The sequence below is a fragment of the Aptenodytes patagonicus genome, chromosome 16, assembly GCF_965638725.1.
Source record: "Aptenodytes patagonicus chromosome 16, bAptPat1.pri.cur, whole genome shotgun sequence".
Lineage (NCBI taxonomy): Eukaryota > Metazoa > Chordata > Aves > Sphenisciformes > Spheniscidae > Aptenodytes > Aptenodytes patagonicus.
Window position 1 is genome coordinate 14,222,032 of NC_134964.1, and position 17,208 is coordinate 14,239,239.

Consider the following 17,208-nt stretch of genomic DNA (forward strand, 5'->3'; position numbering starts at 1 on the left):
GGGTCATACACGCAGGTGTTACAGACACACACGATGTCTCACACACCATCTCTCACAGACACACAGGTGTTGCACACACACACATGGCGTCAGACACTCTCTCACACTTCAGACACACTCAGTGCCTCACGTGGTGCCTTTCACAGACACACGGGTGTCTTGGTGTCACAGACACGGTGACTCTCATACACATGGGTGTCTCTCACAAACACACACGTGGGTATCACTAACAGACGTGGGGTCACACAGTGTCTGTCCCCCACACGCGGTGTCTCTCTCCTCACACACACACACACACAGAGGGGTGTCGAGCACACAGGTGTCACACACAGTGTCTCTCGGACACAGGGTGTCTGTCTCACACACACACAGAGGGGTGTTGAGCACACAGGTGTCACACACAATGTCTCTCGGACACAGTGTCTGTCACACACACACGCACGCGCGCGGTGTCTCTCCCCCCCCCCCCTTGTCCCTCACGAACGCGACGTGTCTCGGGGTCACACACGCGCACGGTGTCTCTCTCTCTCGCACACACGCACACGCTGTCCCGCTGACACGAGTGTCACACGCGGAGCGGGCTGCGCACCCGGGTGGCCTCTCCTCCCCCTCCTCCCCCTCTCCTCCCCTCCCCTCCCCCTCTCCCTTCCTCCCCCTCCCCTCTCCCTGTCCCGCCTCTCCCCCACCCCGCCCCGAGCCGGCGGTGCCCGTGGGCGCCCGGCGCCGGGGCCGCCCCGCTCCCGCTGCCGCCGCCGCCCGCGCTCGGCGCCCGCCGCGCCCCCGGAGCGGAGCGGAGCGGAGCGGGGCGGGCGAGGGGCGCGGCCAGTGCGGGCCCTCCCGCAGCCCTGCGCGCCGCGGGGCGGGCAGCGGCGCCCCGGGCGGGCGCGGAGCAGCGGCCGAGGCCGGGGCGGCTGCGGGCGGAGCGCGGCCGCGTCCCCCGGCAGGATGTCGGGCTCGCGCTGCCAGACGCTGTACCCCTTCTCCGGGGAGCGGCACCGGCAGGGGCTCCGCTTCGCCGCGGGGGAGCTGATCACGGTGCTGCAGGTGCCGGACGGCGGCTGGTGGGAAGGGCAGAAGGAGGACGGGCTGCGCGGCTGGTTCCCGGCCAGCTACGTGCAGCTCCTGGAGGTAGGAGCGGGGCCGGGGCCGCGCCGAGCGGGCGGCGGGAGCGGGGCGGGCGGGCCGGGCGGGGGGGGGGAGCGGGCGGGAGCCGCTCGGCGGCCGGGGCGGGCCGGGCCGGGGGAAAGAGCCGTCCCGGAGCGCCCCGCGCTCGGCTCGCCGGGCACGGCCCAGGGCTGGCCGGCTGGCCGGCAGCCGGGGTGCCCCAGCCGCCAGCTCTGCTGGCGGGGGGAACGCGCGGCTGCACACCGGCGTTGCGGTCGCGGACCCGCCTCGGCATCGCTCTGCTCGGTGTCCAGGGCAGGGCAGGTGCCCCGGCCACCCCAGGGCTGGAGTGTGCTGGGTAAGAGCATGCGGCAGTCGGAGAAGGAGCAGCCAGCCCGGCCCCACTCTGGCAGCCGGAGCCTTTGGTACCCTCAGTCGTAGCCATGGAGTGGCAGGGTTCAGGGTGCACGGCGAGCTGTGGGCTGCTCTGGACACTGGTGTTTTCTCAATTGCTAAACAGCAGCAGAAGTCAGTGGCTGAGGTGATGCAGCTCCTGTCAGTCATGCATGTGGGCCAGATGCTGGGCAAGTTCCTCTCCCTCCTCTCTCTTTCCCTCTCCCCTTCCCTCTCCCTCTCACTTCCTTTCACTGAACATCCCTTGGCTTTATGTTGTGGAAGAGGTAATTCAGATCTGTCCCTTCTGTTGCAACCATTCCCCAGCTGGCTGGAGATACCTTGCTGCCGAATGTGTGGCATTGCCCCAGCTAGAGCCCCAGCAGAGTTAGAGTCGGTTGCCCAGACTCAAAGGTCATGGACTGTCCGTCAGGATGCTGAGAAGCTTTGTTAGCTTCAGTTGTTTTCAGGGCCCTGACAGCTAGGGCATGAGTTGTATTCCCACCTCAGGACTGCTTGTGTCTGAACTTGTTTATTACTTTCTCTCCTATGCAAACAAGACACAATGTGAGTGTAAAATACATGTCCATGAAGAGTGCCTTCACAATCTGCGTTTCTGAAAGTGAAATCTGAAGCATCTCATGCGCCAAAGCAAGAACCTGCTGTGAGCCCATCGGTCCTTCCCTCACTGGCCATACCCTGTTGTCATTTGGAACTTAACCTAGGATGTGGGTATGGAAATGGTCTCCTGAAGCAGTGTCCCTGCAGTGACTGGGCTGAAGTGGTTTCTCGGCACAGTGTTTCTCGGGTCAGCCTCTGTTTGCCCTCCAGGTTTCTAAGGGGAATCAAGACAGCCTGCTTTGCTTACATGCAAGGCAGGCACTACCTGCCCCAGGTTTTCCATGCACGCCCTCTGGGGAATCCAGAGTGGCAGGAAGCACGGCCCTGAGCAGAACCGGGCCCACCAGATGCGTGCAGAGCAATGCACAAAGGTTCTGTGCAAAAGGACATTTTGCCTATAGATCTGGCATTGCCTTTTGGTTTCTCTAGTCCAAATGAATTAAAAATCTGTGATGTTTCTATTGAGTTTCTGTTTCTCATTCTTACTTGGAAAGACAGGAAGGTAGAAGCAAAATTTCCCTACTCGGTGCTACAAGAGTGAGGCCAGGGACTTTTCTGTGCCACGGAATCACTTGGGATTTTTTTATTAGTTTAAGAATGTGGGAGTCCTTTTGTTTGTCTGTTTTGCCACCTACAAGATCATTTACTGAGATATGTGAATGTTTGTGGTTTCACAAATTGCTAAATATTTACACTTCTAACCAGGAATTTAGGAATTGTTTGAGGCGAAATGTATCATGAGATGAGATGAACTCTGCTCAGCAAAGGCAGTGGGAAATCGCTTCTGCGTACACAATAACTTTGCTTTCCTATCACCTCCCTCTTGGAAACTCCTCTTTTCCTACTTAAGTCTGAGCAAGTGGCACTGTGCTCAGATCGGTGCCTGCAGCCCCCCAGATGTGCCCTTCTGACCCTTGGCTCATGTACCACTGAAAACTTTGCTGCAGACCAATTGTCCACACAGCCCAGCCTCCTTTCTCTTAAGCAAACCTTCGGAAAGAAGGTAAGAAAGACGGCAAGTGCCGAGTAGTGTTCACTCTGGCATGTTTTCCTTTTCTCCAGAGGTGGTGCCTGATAAGGACTATGAGCTGGAGTTAATAAATATGTCAAATGAGAGCTAATTAACCAAATTAACCAAATTTCTGGGACCACAGGTACTTGGCACACATTACAGTAGAGTAGATGTGTGAGAAGAAGATCTCTGTGTGTGTGTCTCTCTCTCTCTCTCTCTCTCTCATGGCTCCGTGCAAGTAGCCTTTCCCTTGTGTGCAGGTATGCAGCTAGCTTGCTCAGGGACCTGATCTAACGGAAAGACACCACGAGAGAAATACTCTCCTCTGTTCTCTGATCCAAGTCCCTGTCCAACCACATTGACATTGGAGCTGGCATCAGGGAGGTGATGGCAATGCATAGCCGGATGGGGCCATGAACACAGTTCTCCTTTCAGTACCAACCAGCACTTACGTTGGCTTTGGGTGGCCTTGGCCCTGCAGTTTTCGGTACGGTTCAGCATTATGTTCTGAGCTGAACTTAAGCACATGCTGTTGTTGAAAGAGGAAGATGTTATTCTCGCCCTGTGTCCTGCCCTCACTTCCCCATGCTCAGTTCACTCCAGCAGGTACCTGTGCTCCTCTCTCTGGAGCCCTGTACCTCATTGTCCCGAAGGACAGCTGGCTGCATTTTCTGCCACAGCAGTGAATGAACGTGGCTTGTGGCATTGTCCAAGGCATGCCAGGGCTGGCAGGGTTTGCCCTGCACGGCACATACCCTTTCTTCTCCCAGCAAAGTCTGTCAGGTGGCTGGGTGCTACCAAAAGGAGATAGCCTTCTTCTGAAGCCTTTGTAACTGTGTATAGACAGGGCAGGCTGGATTTTCTCATTCATATGACTTCATGTTTACCAACACTGAAATCTCCTCTGACAGTGCTGCTCTGAAGTCTGCACTGAATTTTGGTCCTGAGCTGAAAGAGGGAAGCGAGAAAGGTATGAAGGACAGCAGCTGAGAGGGGAGTCTCTTCCACCCTTGAGCAGTTAGTTTAGCAGCCAGTCTGCAGCATGCTGGTTCCTGCTGGACGAAAGAGGAGAAATGACTGTTCCCTGATGCTGTCTCTGACTTGGGAGGAACCGTGCTGCACCAACAGCACCTGCGTCTCTTCACAGGCAGCCAGGCTGTGGAGCTGCCAGTGCCGATCATCTGCATGCTGCCACATGGCTCTAGCTGGCTTATCCAGGAGCTGAGGATAGGGCAGGCTCTTCCTCCTCGTGTGCACTCACACTGAGCGGTAGCTCTTGGCTCTTGCAAAGAAAAATAGGTATCCATGGCTGGTGGTTAACCAGAACGGGTTTTAATGGCAAACGTGGAGTTGGACAGCTCTGAGAAAGCCATGAAGGCGGCTTGTGGGAAACGAACTCCAGTGCTAGAGATGGGCGTTCCTGAGGGATTGCTGCCTTTGCCTCCTGAGTTCTCTTACTAGCAAAAATGTGTTTTCAATTCATTCATCACAGATGATTAAGGAAAGGACCAAAATTGTAGTAAATGTGGGGCAAGAGAGACACAGGGAGGTAAAGAGGTAAAGATGTTTGGCATCCTTCGGTTCCTGCTCCCATGGTTGCTGCAAGCCCACAGTGGTGGGTTAGAATAAAACAATGATGTCTGGAGGTTCCTGCTCATGGCAATGACAGAAACAATGAGAGCTGGAGGAGGACTGGAGGAGTGTGTGGTAGGGATAAGCCAGAAACAAGATGTCTCTGCGAGCTCTGGAGAGGATACAGTTGTCATAGAGCAAAAGGGATAGCATAACAAAAAGATTATCAAAAGCAGAGAGCAAAGTGAACAAGGGAAGGTATTAGGTCTGTGATGGGGTTCCAGATGGGTTCCCCGAGGCTGGTTGGCAGCAGTCAGGGAGGCTGCTGCAGTCTTGTTCACAGAATCACTGAGTTGGAAGGGACCTCTGGAGATCAGCTAGTCCAGCTTCCCTGGCCATGTCTGGTCAGGTTTTGAATATGTGCAAGGATGGAGACTCCACAACCTTTCTGGGCAATCTGTTTGACTACCCTCACAGAGTTTTGTTGTGTTTAAAAGGGATTTCCTGTGTCTTAAATTGTGCCCATTGTGTCTCATCCTTTCACTGGATATCACTGCGAACAGCCTGTCTCTGCTTTTTTTACTGTCCCCCCGATAGGTTTTTATACACATTGATAACAACCCTTGTCTTGATGCTAAACAGTCCCAGTTCTTTCAGCCTTTCCTTGTATGACAGATGTTCCAATCCCTTAATCATCATCATGGCCCATTGCTGGACTCTGTCCAGTATATCCTTGTCTTCCTTGTGCTGGGAAGCCAAGTACTGTTTCTTACACTGTTGTGCTCTTGGAGATAGTAGGTTAAAGGAGGAGCAGCCCCCAACCAGTATTTCCTGAACATGAGAATCCATTGTCACCAGAGGAATCCAAGAGAGTGCTGCCAAATTCACACGGTTTTGCTTTGACTGAGCTTGGTCTGTGAGCAAGCAACACCCTTCTGCAAATTCAAGGGCTTGGGGAAGGAGGGATGTTGTTGCTTGTGATCCATACCCCATTGAGTAGACACACCATCAGCTTCAACCTTCACCCCTCCTTTGGTGATTTATAGCTAGGTCAGCCATGAGACCTGAAAGTCGGGGACTAGCAGCTGCATCTTCTCATCATTTCCTCCCTTGTGCATACTTTTATGTTTTTGCCTGACCTTTTGACCATTTGAGCAGAGCCATACAGGGACCCTCTGTTCCAGACTGTTGCAGTCCCAGGTTAAGCAATTGCCCTTCTCAACCTGGTGCAAAGAGGAATCTGTGCAGATACAGGTGATGAGCAGTCCTTCAAGCCAGCACTGCCATGGTGAACACAGGTATAGAGCAAATGGAATGTGGTGTGTGATAGTGAGGGATTTCTTAACAGCTGAAGGCAACAAAACGTTTCCTACTCAGAGGCTGACTGCCTCCTGTCCTGGTTTCAGCAGGGATAGGGTTAATTTCCTTCCTAGTAGCTGGTACAGTGTTGTGTTTTGGATTTAGGGTGAGAACAATGTTGATAACACACCGATGTTTTAGTTGTTGCTGGGCAGTGCTTACACTAGTCAAGGACTTTCCAGCTTCCCATGCTCTGCTGACTGAGGAGGCTGGAGGTGCACAAGAAGCTGGGAGGGGGCACAGCCAGGACAGCTGACCCCAACTGGCCAAAGGGATATTCCATACCATGGGACGTCATGCTCAGTATATAAAGCTGGGGGAAGAAGAAGGAAGCGGGGGACGTTTGGAGTGATGGCGTTTGTCTTCCCAAGTAACCGTTACGCGTGATGGAGCCCTGCTTTCCTGGAGATGGCTGAACACCTGCCTGCCGATGGGAAGTAGTGAATGAATTCCTTGTTTTGCTTTGCTTGCATGTGTGGCTTTTGCTTTACCTATTAAACTGCCTTTATCTCAACCCATGAGTTTTCTCACTTTTACCCTTCCGATTCTCTCCCCCATCCCACCGGGGGGGAGTGAGCGAGCGGCTGCGTGGTGCTTAGTTGCCGGCTGAGGTTAAACCACGACACCTCCTCACCCCACCTGCATCAGAGATGCTTGGGTTGGTGATGTGTGTAGAAAGATCTATACAGCTCCAGACCTGAGAGCAACCTTAAGACAAGTCTCAGGTGTGTCCCAGTTTGTCACAACCTTTATTGGTGCAGGGCAGTATAGATGTCAAGAGGGTGAGGTGGTGTTAGACCTCTGGGGTATCTACTCCAGGAGGTGCTTTGCACGGGACCCTCAGGGGAAACACTGGCGGTTGTGTCTGCCTTTTCTAGAGAAGTGATTGTCAGAGGGGTGGGGAGATGCGTCATTCAGTCACATTTGCAAGCGGTTTGTTTTAAAGTCTATTTTGGGCATTGCTTTTTGTATTTGTGGTTAGCTAGAAATCACTTATATAAGCAGCAGCAGTAGCAACATATGCAAATTTGCTGAAAACTGTCAGCACTTTTTATAGCTTCAGTCATCCCACAGATGTAAGTCTCTGTATGAAGCACAGTGTGTGCTTCCAGCATGGATGGAGGTGGCTCTGGAATCTGACTGAGCAAGCTGGACTGAGTAGGGCTGAGAGCTGCCACCGATCTTGTCTGCGCTTTCACAGCTTGATTTACCGGAACCGTGAGGCACTTTGGAAGGAAGGAGTTGCATGCTTCTCCCTGATGCGTGGTGCATGTGCAGGCATCAGACAGTATTATACATTACTTCCACTGCTGTGTAATACTCGGGGGGTAACTCACCTCACCTAACCCAACCTGTGACATCTGCCACATGGACATTGAAATGTGCAAACAGTTTAGCCTGGAGGTTGTGGCACGTTCAGCTGCAGGAGGCACGGCATGGCATGAACTGCTTCCTTCTTTGTGCTCAGGTAGTCATAGAGAAAAAGGATGAAAGGAATTCATAGAAATGATAATGCCTCTAATTTATTTTGTAATAGCAGGGAATGTGTAGAGGATTTCCGTGCCAAACTGTATCTTGTCGTAAGCTGATACGATCCAAGGAGACAGTGTGCTTAAGGAGAAACTAGAACTTGCCAGCTGATTAGCAAGGAGAATTCCATTTCATGACAAAATTCAACTTCCGAACATTTATGTGAAACAGTATTGTGATGAAACCCCTATTTTTAGGGAGAAAAAAATTATGGTTTATATTTCTCTTTCTTCACGTTAGTGATGAAGCGTATTTTGACCAAGAAATACCCCAAAATGTTTTGTCAGAAAATATCCAGCCAGTCCTAGAAATGAGCATTACTGTAGCCAGTGCTACGATGTGACGGCTGTGCTGTGTGCTGCCACAGCAAGGGCTGGCACAAGCAGCTACTGGAGCTGCTCTCTGCTATCATGGGAGCTATATAGTGTGTATGATACACTTGGAAGAGAGGAGATCTTGGTGCCTATTGCAACAGAGCTTTTTCTGATGACCATACAAAGAAGAATAAGGTTGTGTATGGAAAATACCTGGCTGGCTGTGAGCACCTGAGGCCTGGGGTCCTTGTACGTGGCGTTGGTACCTCCTGCATGCAGCAATGGCGCTTTGCTTTCTTAGCAGGTTCTTTTACATCCTTGGAGTTTGTTATCTCACATTCTCTTGTTCTTCCATCTCCCCACTCAAAAATCAGCTCAACATAAAAAGTCACAGAGAGCAACAAGGACCAAGGGGATGTGTGACGATCTCGGGTACAAATGCAGCTGCTACCACTGCTTTCCTCTAAGGATACTCCATGGAACAAGTCACGCTCCAATATGTAGTCTTGTGTGATGGGAGAGGAATCTGGTCTTTAATCCAGTGTGATAAGGCTGTGGGTGCTGAACCCTTCTGTGGTTTTGAAGTGACTAGGGAGTGAGCACGGCGTTGTGCTCAGGAAACCTGTACGGTGTTTAGCTTCTGATGCTACAAGTTTAGCAGTTAAGCTACTTGGCTGAGCAACTGCCAGGCTGGAACCGGTACTCCCGTCTCCTGCCAGCCCTGCCCAGGGATGCCTGTGGCACCTCCTTGAGCTTTCTGGCTGTTCTGCTGCCACTGAGAGATGGTGCTGGGGAGGAGCAGCAACCATGGCTGAAGAGGGGACGGCATCTCCTCCAGGCACAGAAGGATGATTTTGATTCTCCCGGTGCAGGGATGACTCCCTGTAGGGATTACCAAGGAAGGCAAAGGGGAAGATTCACAAGGCTGTAGATGGAGGCTGCTGTGGGTGTTGTCTCAGGGGGAAGAACAGAGTTTTTAAAATTCAGTGCTCACAGCTACTGAGGCTGGTCTGCTTTGCGGCATTCGACAGCAAACTTTTGTCCAAAGTGGGGCATTTGAGAGATAGGAGTGACAATGAGAATCGTGTGGTATTGCTTTGCATTTTAGTTTCAAAGTGTCTGTTTTTATATCTGTGATGTTCTGTAACTGTAACTTTTCAGACTTGAAACTTCTGGTCATCTGACCATTGACATTTCTGGAAAATGTGAACAAAATGAAATAATCTATTTTCTTGTATTAAAAGGGTGAGGAAGTTATGTTTTGCTGCCCAAAGATCACTTTTCGATCAAGGTTTCTGAGGAATTTTAAAGCCCCATGAGAATGTGAAGGAGATGTGATACTACAGTTCACAATCCCTCGCTCATAAGAGTACCATTTATTGTGCATCTGGTGATAATTGTCTTGGACTGCTGAAGTTATAGATAGAATTTAAAAACTGAATAGTACCATCAATACCCAAAATTTGTGAAAGGAAGGGTCTTACTGATGGGTGTGGCATTTTTTGTGAGCTCTTCTGTCCTCTGCACCAGTTGGGGTGTTGCAGAAGCTGGGCTCATGGATGCTGCGCCTGTAGCAGGTGAGAACAATCACTTTGGTGGCCTTGCAGAAGTTGCACAAGACAGCATTTTTACAGGTGTTTTTCTTTATCCTTAGCTAAAAGATGAAAACATGTCACGGGAGGCTTAATCTGGAAGGACCTCTTTCTGCCCATGGATTACAAAGGGAGTCTAAAAATGGTCTCACTGCAGATGTCTGCCTTGTAGATGTTAAAAATTAAATGAGTTGCCATGCACCTGCACATTAGGGGTGGATATACAGCGAAGATGAAAAATGCGGGTTATTTAAAGACTCACGTGAAGATCGCTTAGTTCCCTAAAGAATTCCCCGTTCATTCTGTGCTCTGAATTGGACACGCATCCTGTAGACAAGCATCGGAGTGATTTCTGCAGTGATAGGCATGGGGTACTCTAGTCTCACTTTCCAACCTGGGTGCAAAATGCACCTTCAATGTCTTGAGTGTTGCCCTGCAAACAACATGTGCTGTATGTATTACATGGTACTTTATACTGAGTGTAGTTAAAAAGACACAGTAGGAATAATGAAAAGGTGCCAGATACTCAGTATTTTCTAAAAAATGTCTTTATTTTGGTGTCCAAAATGGAAAATTTAGCCCTGAAACCAAGACCAGAAGATTCTGGCAGATTTGGTGGGGTTTGGTTTTCTCTACTTATTTCACTTTTACCTGTGTGATAATAAATGACCAGGTAGAATTAATTGGTCATTTAAATAACCGGATTAAACCTTTGTTTTATTCTCCATGGTTCCTTATCTTCCATGGTTGCTTATGCTCCATGGAACACGTTATTATCAGTAATGCACCCTGGTTCTGCGTTACCAGAGTCTTAAATGTCTGAGTATGTGCTCAGGACTTGTTTTTATTATTTCACTGACTCCTGACACCAAGTGCAATCCCAAAGACAGGACATTCTTCTATTTTGGAGAAGTCCCACAATAATAGGAGTGAGTATGTGGTGCTGCAGCATTGCAGATAGTATCTTTGGAAATATTTGGGACTTTTGCAGCTGTTTTCGCTGTGGCCACACTACAACTCAGGGCAGCAAGAGCGGTATTTCTCATGTTGCATGCGTTCATCCTGTTCGCACCATCGGCAGAGCATGGGGAGCCAGCCTGCTGAGCGTGGCAGGCAGGCAGCACTGCTAATTTGTGTCTTGGAATATTTGACATAAGGCACCGATATTTCTGTCTTTGATTTCTGACACTTCCAGGGAGCACTTGTTCTGTGCAGCTTTTTCAGAATCCAGCACTTATGGGATGTGCCTCGCTTACTGTGCACACATGGCAGATTTGTTGGAAGCCTCCCAAAAGCTTGGGCCGTGTTGCAGTGGCTGCTCCCTGCCGTGCACATTTCCAGTAATGGTGTATGGCTCCTCATTTGCAGACAGGGAAGGAGGACCTGGAGAAATCTGAAAGAAGCATAATGGACTTGATGGTCCCCACTCTGTGCTTTGCACACTGTCATCAGTTTACGTCAGTTTAAAGTGTTGTTGGCCGTATTTAATTACATATCAGACTCCCTTTCATTGGTATGATCCACTTAGAGTGCAGAACAGTGTAAAGTCAAGGCCAACAGTTTGTGCAGCCGCTGTTTTTTCAAGAACAGGGTGCTTCAACAAGTGTTTGTCTTGAAAAATATAAGTATACTTTAGTGTAGTTGGAATTTTTATGTCACGCCACTGTGTAAAACATTACCTATTAAAAGGACCTTATGTAAAGAGTTGGTATGTGGCAGGAAACCTGGGCTATCAGCTCTACAGATTTGCACTGTACCTGCAGTGCAGGCAGACAGGCTGAGCCTATGCAGCATGGGGGTTTGGCATGGGAGAGGGCTGGGCCAGCAAGAGCCCCTCGCATACCTGCCATACCAGCAAAAGTGCACTTTTGGCTGGTGCAACTTGTTTTGGTTGAGGGGGAGAGCAGGCTATACTCCATGGGCTGTAGAGTTGCTGGTCGTACTCTGCCTGCCGTGGTACCCTCTCTGTACACGCTGTGGTGACCGTCCTGGGAAGCACTCCTTTTACAGGTGTATGTAATAGCAGAGAAAGTTTTTTGGTCATACTAAGTAATCCAGTTTTCCACATTATGCTATCAAAATAGCTTTTGTATTAGCCTAGTACATTTGTGGTTTGTTTTTTTGCTGGCAAATTCCAGAAGGGGAATGCCATGGGTTACTCAGGAGCTACCACTCTGCATTTTGTAGAAGAACACATCTAGCCGTGGAACAGGCCAGTGTCTTTTAACATAGACCTTTTTCAGCATTTGTGGAAAGTCCTCCCAGTACTCAGTTGTTGGTATGGGCCATTTCCGAGTGAATTTAGGCTGACTGACAGGTGACTTTGGTCACTGATCTCTGAACTCCTAGATGGGTGCAGACCCAAAGGTCGAAAATCTTTCTCTGACATCGTTTGAGATCTGTCTGGCACTTCTTCCTACATTCGTAGTTGGTGAGAGTAGGCTGTGCAGTCTGTTCTTGAGCCACAGATATTCCCACTGTGATGCTGGCAGCAAAAGCACCGTGGTCTTCCAGTGTTGGTCTGAGCACCAAGTTTGTTTACTGCACAGATCTCCCAGGGCTTTCCCAGCTCTGTGGCAGCTTGCGATAGCCCTCTGCACCTCTGCTACTGCAGTCTCCAGGGTGTGTGCTAGGAACAGAATAACTTCATCATTAACTGTTTCGTCTGCTATCACTTTGTGTGCCCCTATTGATCAGTTCTGTGCCTCTTTCTTCTGCCCTGTCAGTTGTTTTTCCATGGAGGGAAAAAAGCTCAGTAAAAGGTAATTAAAAATCAGAAGTCTTGTAAAGACCTGGGATGTTTGCATCATAGGATGAATCGATGGATCAGGCCAAGGTCCGTAAGGAAGGCATGTGAGTGAGTTTTCCGTGGCTGTCCTACAGAGTGCTCCGGAGCAAGGAAAGCATGCAGCTGACGTGAAAGCTGCCGGGAGTCTGCCCAGCCCAGCTGCGCTGCCGCTTGCCGCTGCAACGCCAGATCCAGAGCCAGCTCTGGATCAGCATTGGAGCAGCATTGCTGGTAGAGCTGCCAGAGCAGGGGCAATGCTGTGAGGCTTTAACACATTACATAGAGAGAAAGGAAGAGCTCGCTCTGGGCTGGATACGCAGCCTGTAATTGTCAGGTTGTCCCATTAGCACTGAATCTAAGTCTTTGAAATGCCCTCTCAGACTCAGCGAATCCAGGAATTGGTAAAAGGGAGAAAGGTGTGAGAGTGAGGAGGGAGCAGAGACACATCACAACATAATTAAAAGTCCCAAGCCACTCATTTTATCTTCCCATATTTGCCCCTATCTTTTACTGAAAACCCCTGTAAAATCTTCCTTAACTTTCAGAGGCAGATCTGATAGCTTAGAGTTAAATCTGATGTACTGAACCTGCAGCGTGCTTCCTGGCATTTCAGCGTTGCTTATGGCCGCTGTGAGCCTTCTCACACCCATTCAGTCAAAGACATGGTCAAGCAGCCCTGAGACTGTTGGGGAAAAATACAGCAGTTGAATGGGGAGCATGGAAGGGGTTGAAGCATCTCCCCTCTCCTTAGAGCTCCCTGGGCTGCCAAAGGACCAGCTTTTGTGGAAGACAGAGGGAAGGTGCAGGCATCTTTGAGCTGGTGGTCATTGTTTGGGACATGAAAGATACATGTAGGATTCCAATTATTACCTCTGTATGTAAAATTTTACATTTATCACTAGTGTAATTTGTTTGCTGTGACGTTACCTGTTCATTGAAGACTTACTGAAGCTCTTCAGGCTTTTGCCTCACGTAAAAAATTATGTATAACTTGCACATATTTACAACACACTTCTCACTCTCCTTTTCTTGAATTGCTGGAGGAGTGAGCGGCATCATCAGGCCTTTGTGGTTGACTTTTGACTTGAGGGAGACTTTTTGTTTCTGCTCCTTGCTCTCTGGCTCATCAATTTTTTATTTTGCACAGTAGTTTTCTTACTCCTTGACTGCTTCTTTTCTTCTAAAAGTCTTCACAGAAAGGAGTTTATGTTTTCACAAGCATGCTTGTGATAGTTGGTCTAACAGAAGATACCAGCACTCCCAAGAGTACCTAACACATGCTTATGCCGTCACGGCTATAACATTGCTATTGAGTGTATTCTGTCATTCTGCTTTTTTTTCCTCTGGTAATCTACAAGCACTTTCAGAATATGCTTTTAAATTGGCTGGCTGGATCTGCTTTGTCCTCCTGATCCTTTCTAATTCACTTATTTAGCACTTTATTCATGTTTCCAAAACAAAACCCTGCAGTTGCTGTGTGCCCACGTGCTCCTCCTTGAGCCATGTGCCACAAAGCCACAAAGCTAGACCTACAATGACAAGCTGGTGCATGACAAGAGCAGTTTCAGTGCTGCAGAAGCAAGGTTTGGTTGTAGAAGAGGCAGCATCAAGAGCTGGCAAGTTTTTGGTAGTGAGGGAGAAGGAGTAATTAGTATGGAGGGGTTTGGAGGAAAAAAATGGAGATTTGGAGTGACAGAGTTTGCACGGGGTGGCAGAGAATGAAGAATTAACACGGTTTGAATTTGATACTGATATGGCAAAGGGGCATGCAGAAATTGTACAGAAGAGGAATTATATTTCCAGAGGGTGGGCAAATGCTTAACTCAGAAAGGAATGGACAGAAACTGGATTGATGAACGTAGTGTATTTTGCAGTCCCGGAGAAATGTGTGTACTGTCTGCAGAACTCAGTTTAAAAATCCTGCTGAGGGCTGTGTGTGTAGCACATCGCTGAGCAGTTCCAGCCCTGCTCATGTAATGAGCTGCCTGAGCAGCAGATTTGCTTCTCCTGTGCCAGCTGCTGTATAATAGGACTAATTCATTGCCCAAGGCCAAGTAATCACTCTCAATAGCAAGATTTAGAGGAGAGCCTATGACTTGTCTCATTGCGCTGTGAACTGCTGATTATCACAGTGATAACTGGCACCAAATGAAGACTGGAACTGAACCTCAGTCTGTTATGGGATGAAGAACAGAACTTCCAAAAAGCAATCATGTTTAAATTATCTATGGGTCCCTTTTGGAAAATAATTTTGAAATTAAACTGAGTCAGTGAGCTGCTGTGCCCAGCTCCTATCTCAGCTGCATTCCCCCAGGGTTTGCTGGACTCCCTCACTCCTGCTCCCTCCTCTGCTCTTGGCCAGCGCAATCTACCAAGTCTGAATATGGATCTTTGGCGAGGGACAAAGCTTTCCCTCAGTGCCAGCCAGAGACATGATCATGGGCTCCAGTTCAGCTCAGAGATGGGGCCATGGCAAATTCTTCTCATGTGCACCTTGCTGGAAGTGGCAGGGAGGAGAGCTGGTGCCAATCACTGTTCCCAGCATATGCGATTACTGTGGCCGGTGCTCTGCACTGTCCAGTGTGCACCACGCAGGATGCTGCCCGCCTTGTCACTGTAGGAGGTAGGAGATAACAGGGCATCTTCCAACGTATCTGATCAATGATCCCCTGCTCTGGCATCTTGTCGGCTTTGAGGTGGGACCTGCCACCTGTCAGAGGTGGGACTCTCTACTGGAGTAGGACAGGAGGTCTTCTGGCCACATTGGAGCCCCATGGACAGGGAACCAATAGATAAAGACCACCAGCCCCAAGCAGCACATGGAAGGGGAAAGAAGCTGAGGGCTGCTGCCCTCACGGTGAATCAGGGAAACTGAATGCTACAACTCCAGCTGCATTTTTTCCTCGAGTAGGTTGGAGAACTTGATCACAGAGCTCCACCCAGTGATGCCCAGCAAGTTCTTTCTATCACAGGCTTGCACCCATGCACTACTTCTGTGTGTTCAAGGAAGACCACTCCAGTCTGATCCGGGGAGTATGGGGACTGTCACCTCCCTCGTGACTGTGACCCAATGGCACAGTGTTCCCTAGGCTCCCTTCTCCAGACCAAGAGCTGCTCCACCCGTATCTTCTGGGCTGAGAGGCTGCTAGTTTGCAACCAAGCGCAGATCATTTCAGATGCACAGATCACCTCGTTATATCATTTGCATGGATGTCACATGGGAAGCTGCCCACATCTTGGCACTCCTGGGCCAGCAGGCTGCTGGTTTGCCTGCAGATGGGTTGCATGGAGAGCCGGGCTGGCCCAGGCAGCAGCTAGCTGCTGCCGCAGCCTCAATTGCACAGAGCTCTTCTTGGGAAGAGCTCTTCTGCTTCACCATTTTTCTTTCTCTCAATTGACCTCAGTGGACTTTGCATTAGGCTCAGAGTCACTGCAGCCAATGGGTCTTATCCTTTCCTCTGAGTTGACTATGAATAGGCTTGTTCTTACCATCTTTCAGCATTTTGGCAGGACGGGGGGAGGCGCTGGTGCTGACAAGCAGAGCTGATCATAGGGGGCCAGCCGAGTGCCCTGCGCTGGGTCTTGGGCAAAGCAGCAGCTCTCGGACCCTGCACTTACAGCTGAAAGACAGTGATTTTTGTGACACAGGGAACGAAGCCGGCTGCACTGAATGGAGTGGCTTTTTGCTGGACTAGATATGGATCTCTGGAAACGGCTCTTTTGTGACTCCAGGATCAGAAATACGCAAGCAGGAGTCCCTGTAGTCCCTGTGTTAGCACTGATTAGTGCTCTGTGTGTGTATGTGTGTGTGTGTCCCTGATTTATGCAATCCAGTTAGAGCCACATGGCTGAGCCTCCTCCTCCCTTCCCCCTCCTGCTGCCTTCTGGGGGCATGAGTGCTCCTGAGCTCAGATACCACTGCTGGGGTCAGGGTATGTGCCCTGGCAGCCGGTGAAGAGCAGCTCAGGAACGCCAGTCTGTTTCCAGCCCCGGTGTCAGCCCCTGGAGCGAACAAATCTCAACATTCATTTCCGTGGTATGGAATTTGCTTTTGCTTTCAGTGCTGGAGGATCCAATGTTTGCCTGTGGTTAGAGGGACGAGAGCTTGAAAGCCCCTTTTCCCCTCCCCATGGGAGGGAAGCATTTTGGGGAGGTTGATTTGAATTGCTGTGCTCAGGCCTTTCCCTCCCTGTGCTGGGATGGGATGTTTCCTTTTCACCACCAAGTGAGAGCCTCATGCAGTCTTCTGCTGTTTTTTTCTCATCTCAGAGGATTCATGCTTTAACTGCTGTGCACCTTCATCCTCTCTGACACACCCCACCTATGGAAGAATCAAAATCAATCCATTAGTCCTTTTTTTGAAAATAACAATGATGCTGACTAATAACCTTTGCTTTGCTCTGTGTGATGGAGGCCTTGTGGGTTCTTGCATCACTTATTTTAACATTGCAGCTCCCAGCACCTCTTGGTGGTGCCTGCCCGGGGTGCACACCTGTGCCCGTGTGGAGAAATGCAGCATTAGCATGGTCAGGACTATTTGGCTTGGATGCAACAGACAACTCTCATGAGTGCTTCTCCTGCCAGGTAGGGCATATAGCAAATGTTTTTATGCCCTCCTCCTGGCAGCTGCAGTGCCTGACATGGTTTGTCATTGTCTCTTTGTTCAGGTGTGAAGGGCAGACGTCCTCCAGCTTCTTACGGCTTGAAATGCAGTGCAACTAAAATCCTTAAAAATACTTTTATTTTAACAAGTAAGGTTACAGCTTGACCTCTGATAGAGCCTGTACACCTAAGATGTCTTATTCTGCTCCGCTGGGAGCGGCAATTGTCTCTCTCTGTCATGTAACGTGTAACTGTCTCAGTTGCCTTATCAGAATATTTCCAAGGAGTAGAATTGAATCACTGATCATTACAATGTAGGAC

At 49.7% G+C, this 17,208-nt stretch overlaps 1 protein-coding gene across 2 annotated transcripts in view; it reads left to right on the top strand.

Moving 5' to 3' along the window:
- The first annotated feature begins 917 nt into the window (after positions 1-917).
- The window catches only part of GAS7 (growth arrest specific 7), a 110,164-nt gene continuing 93,873 nt past the window's right edge, over positions 918-17,208 (top strand). For both annotated transcript variants that reach the window (XM_076354049.1, XM_076354050.1), the window contains exon 1: positions 918-1,128. In XM_076354049.1, coding sequence (XP_076210164.1) covers positions 946-1,128 — 183 coding nt within the window. In that variant the 5' untranslated portion in view covers positions 918-945. The remainder of the gene's footprint in view (positions 1,129-17,208) is intronic.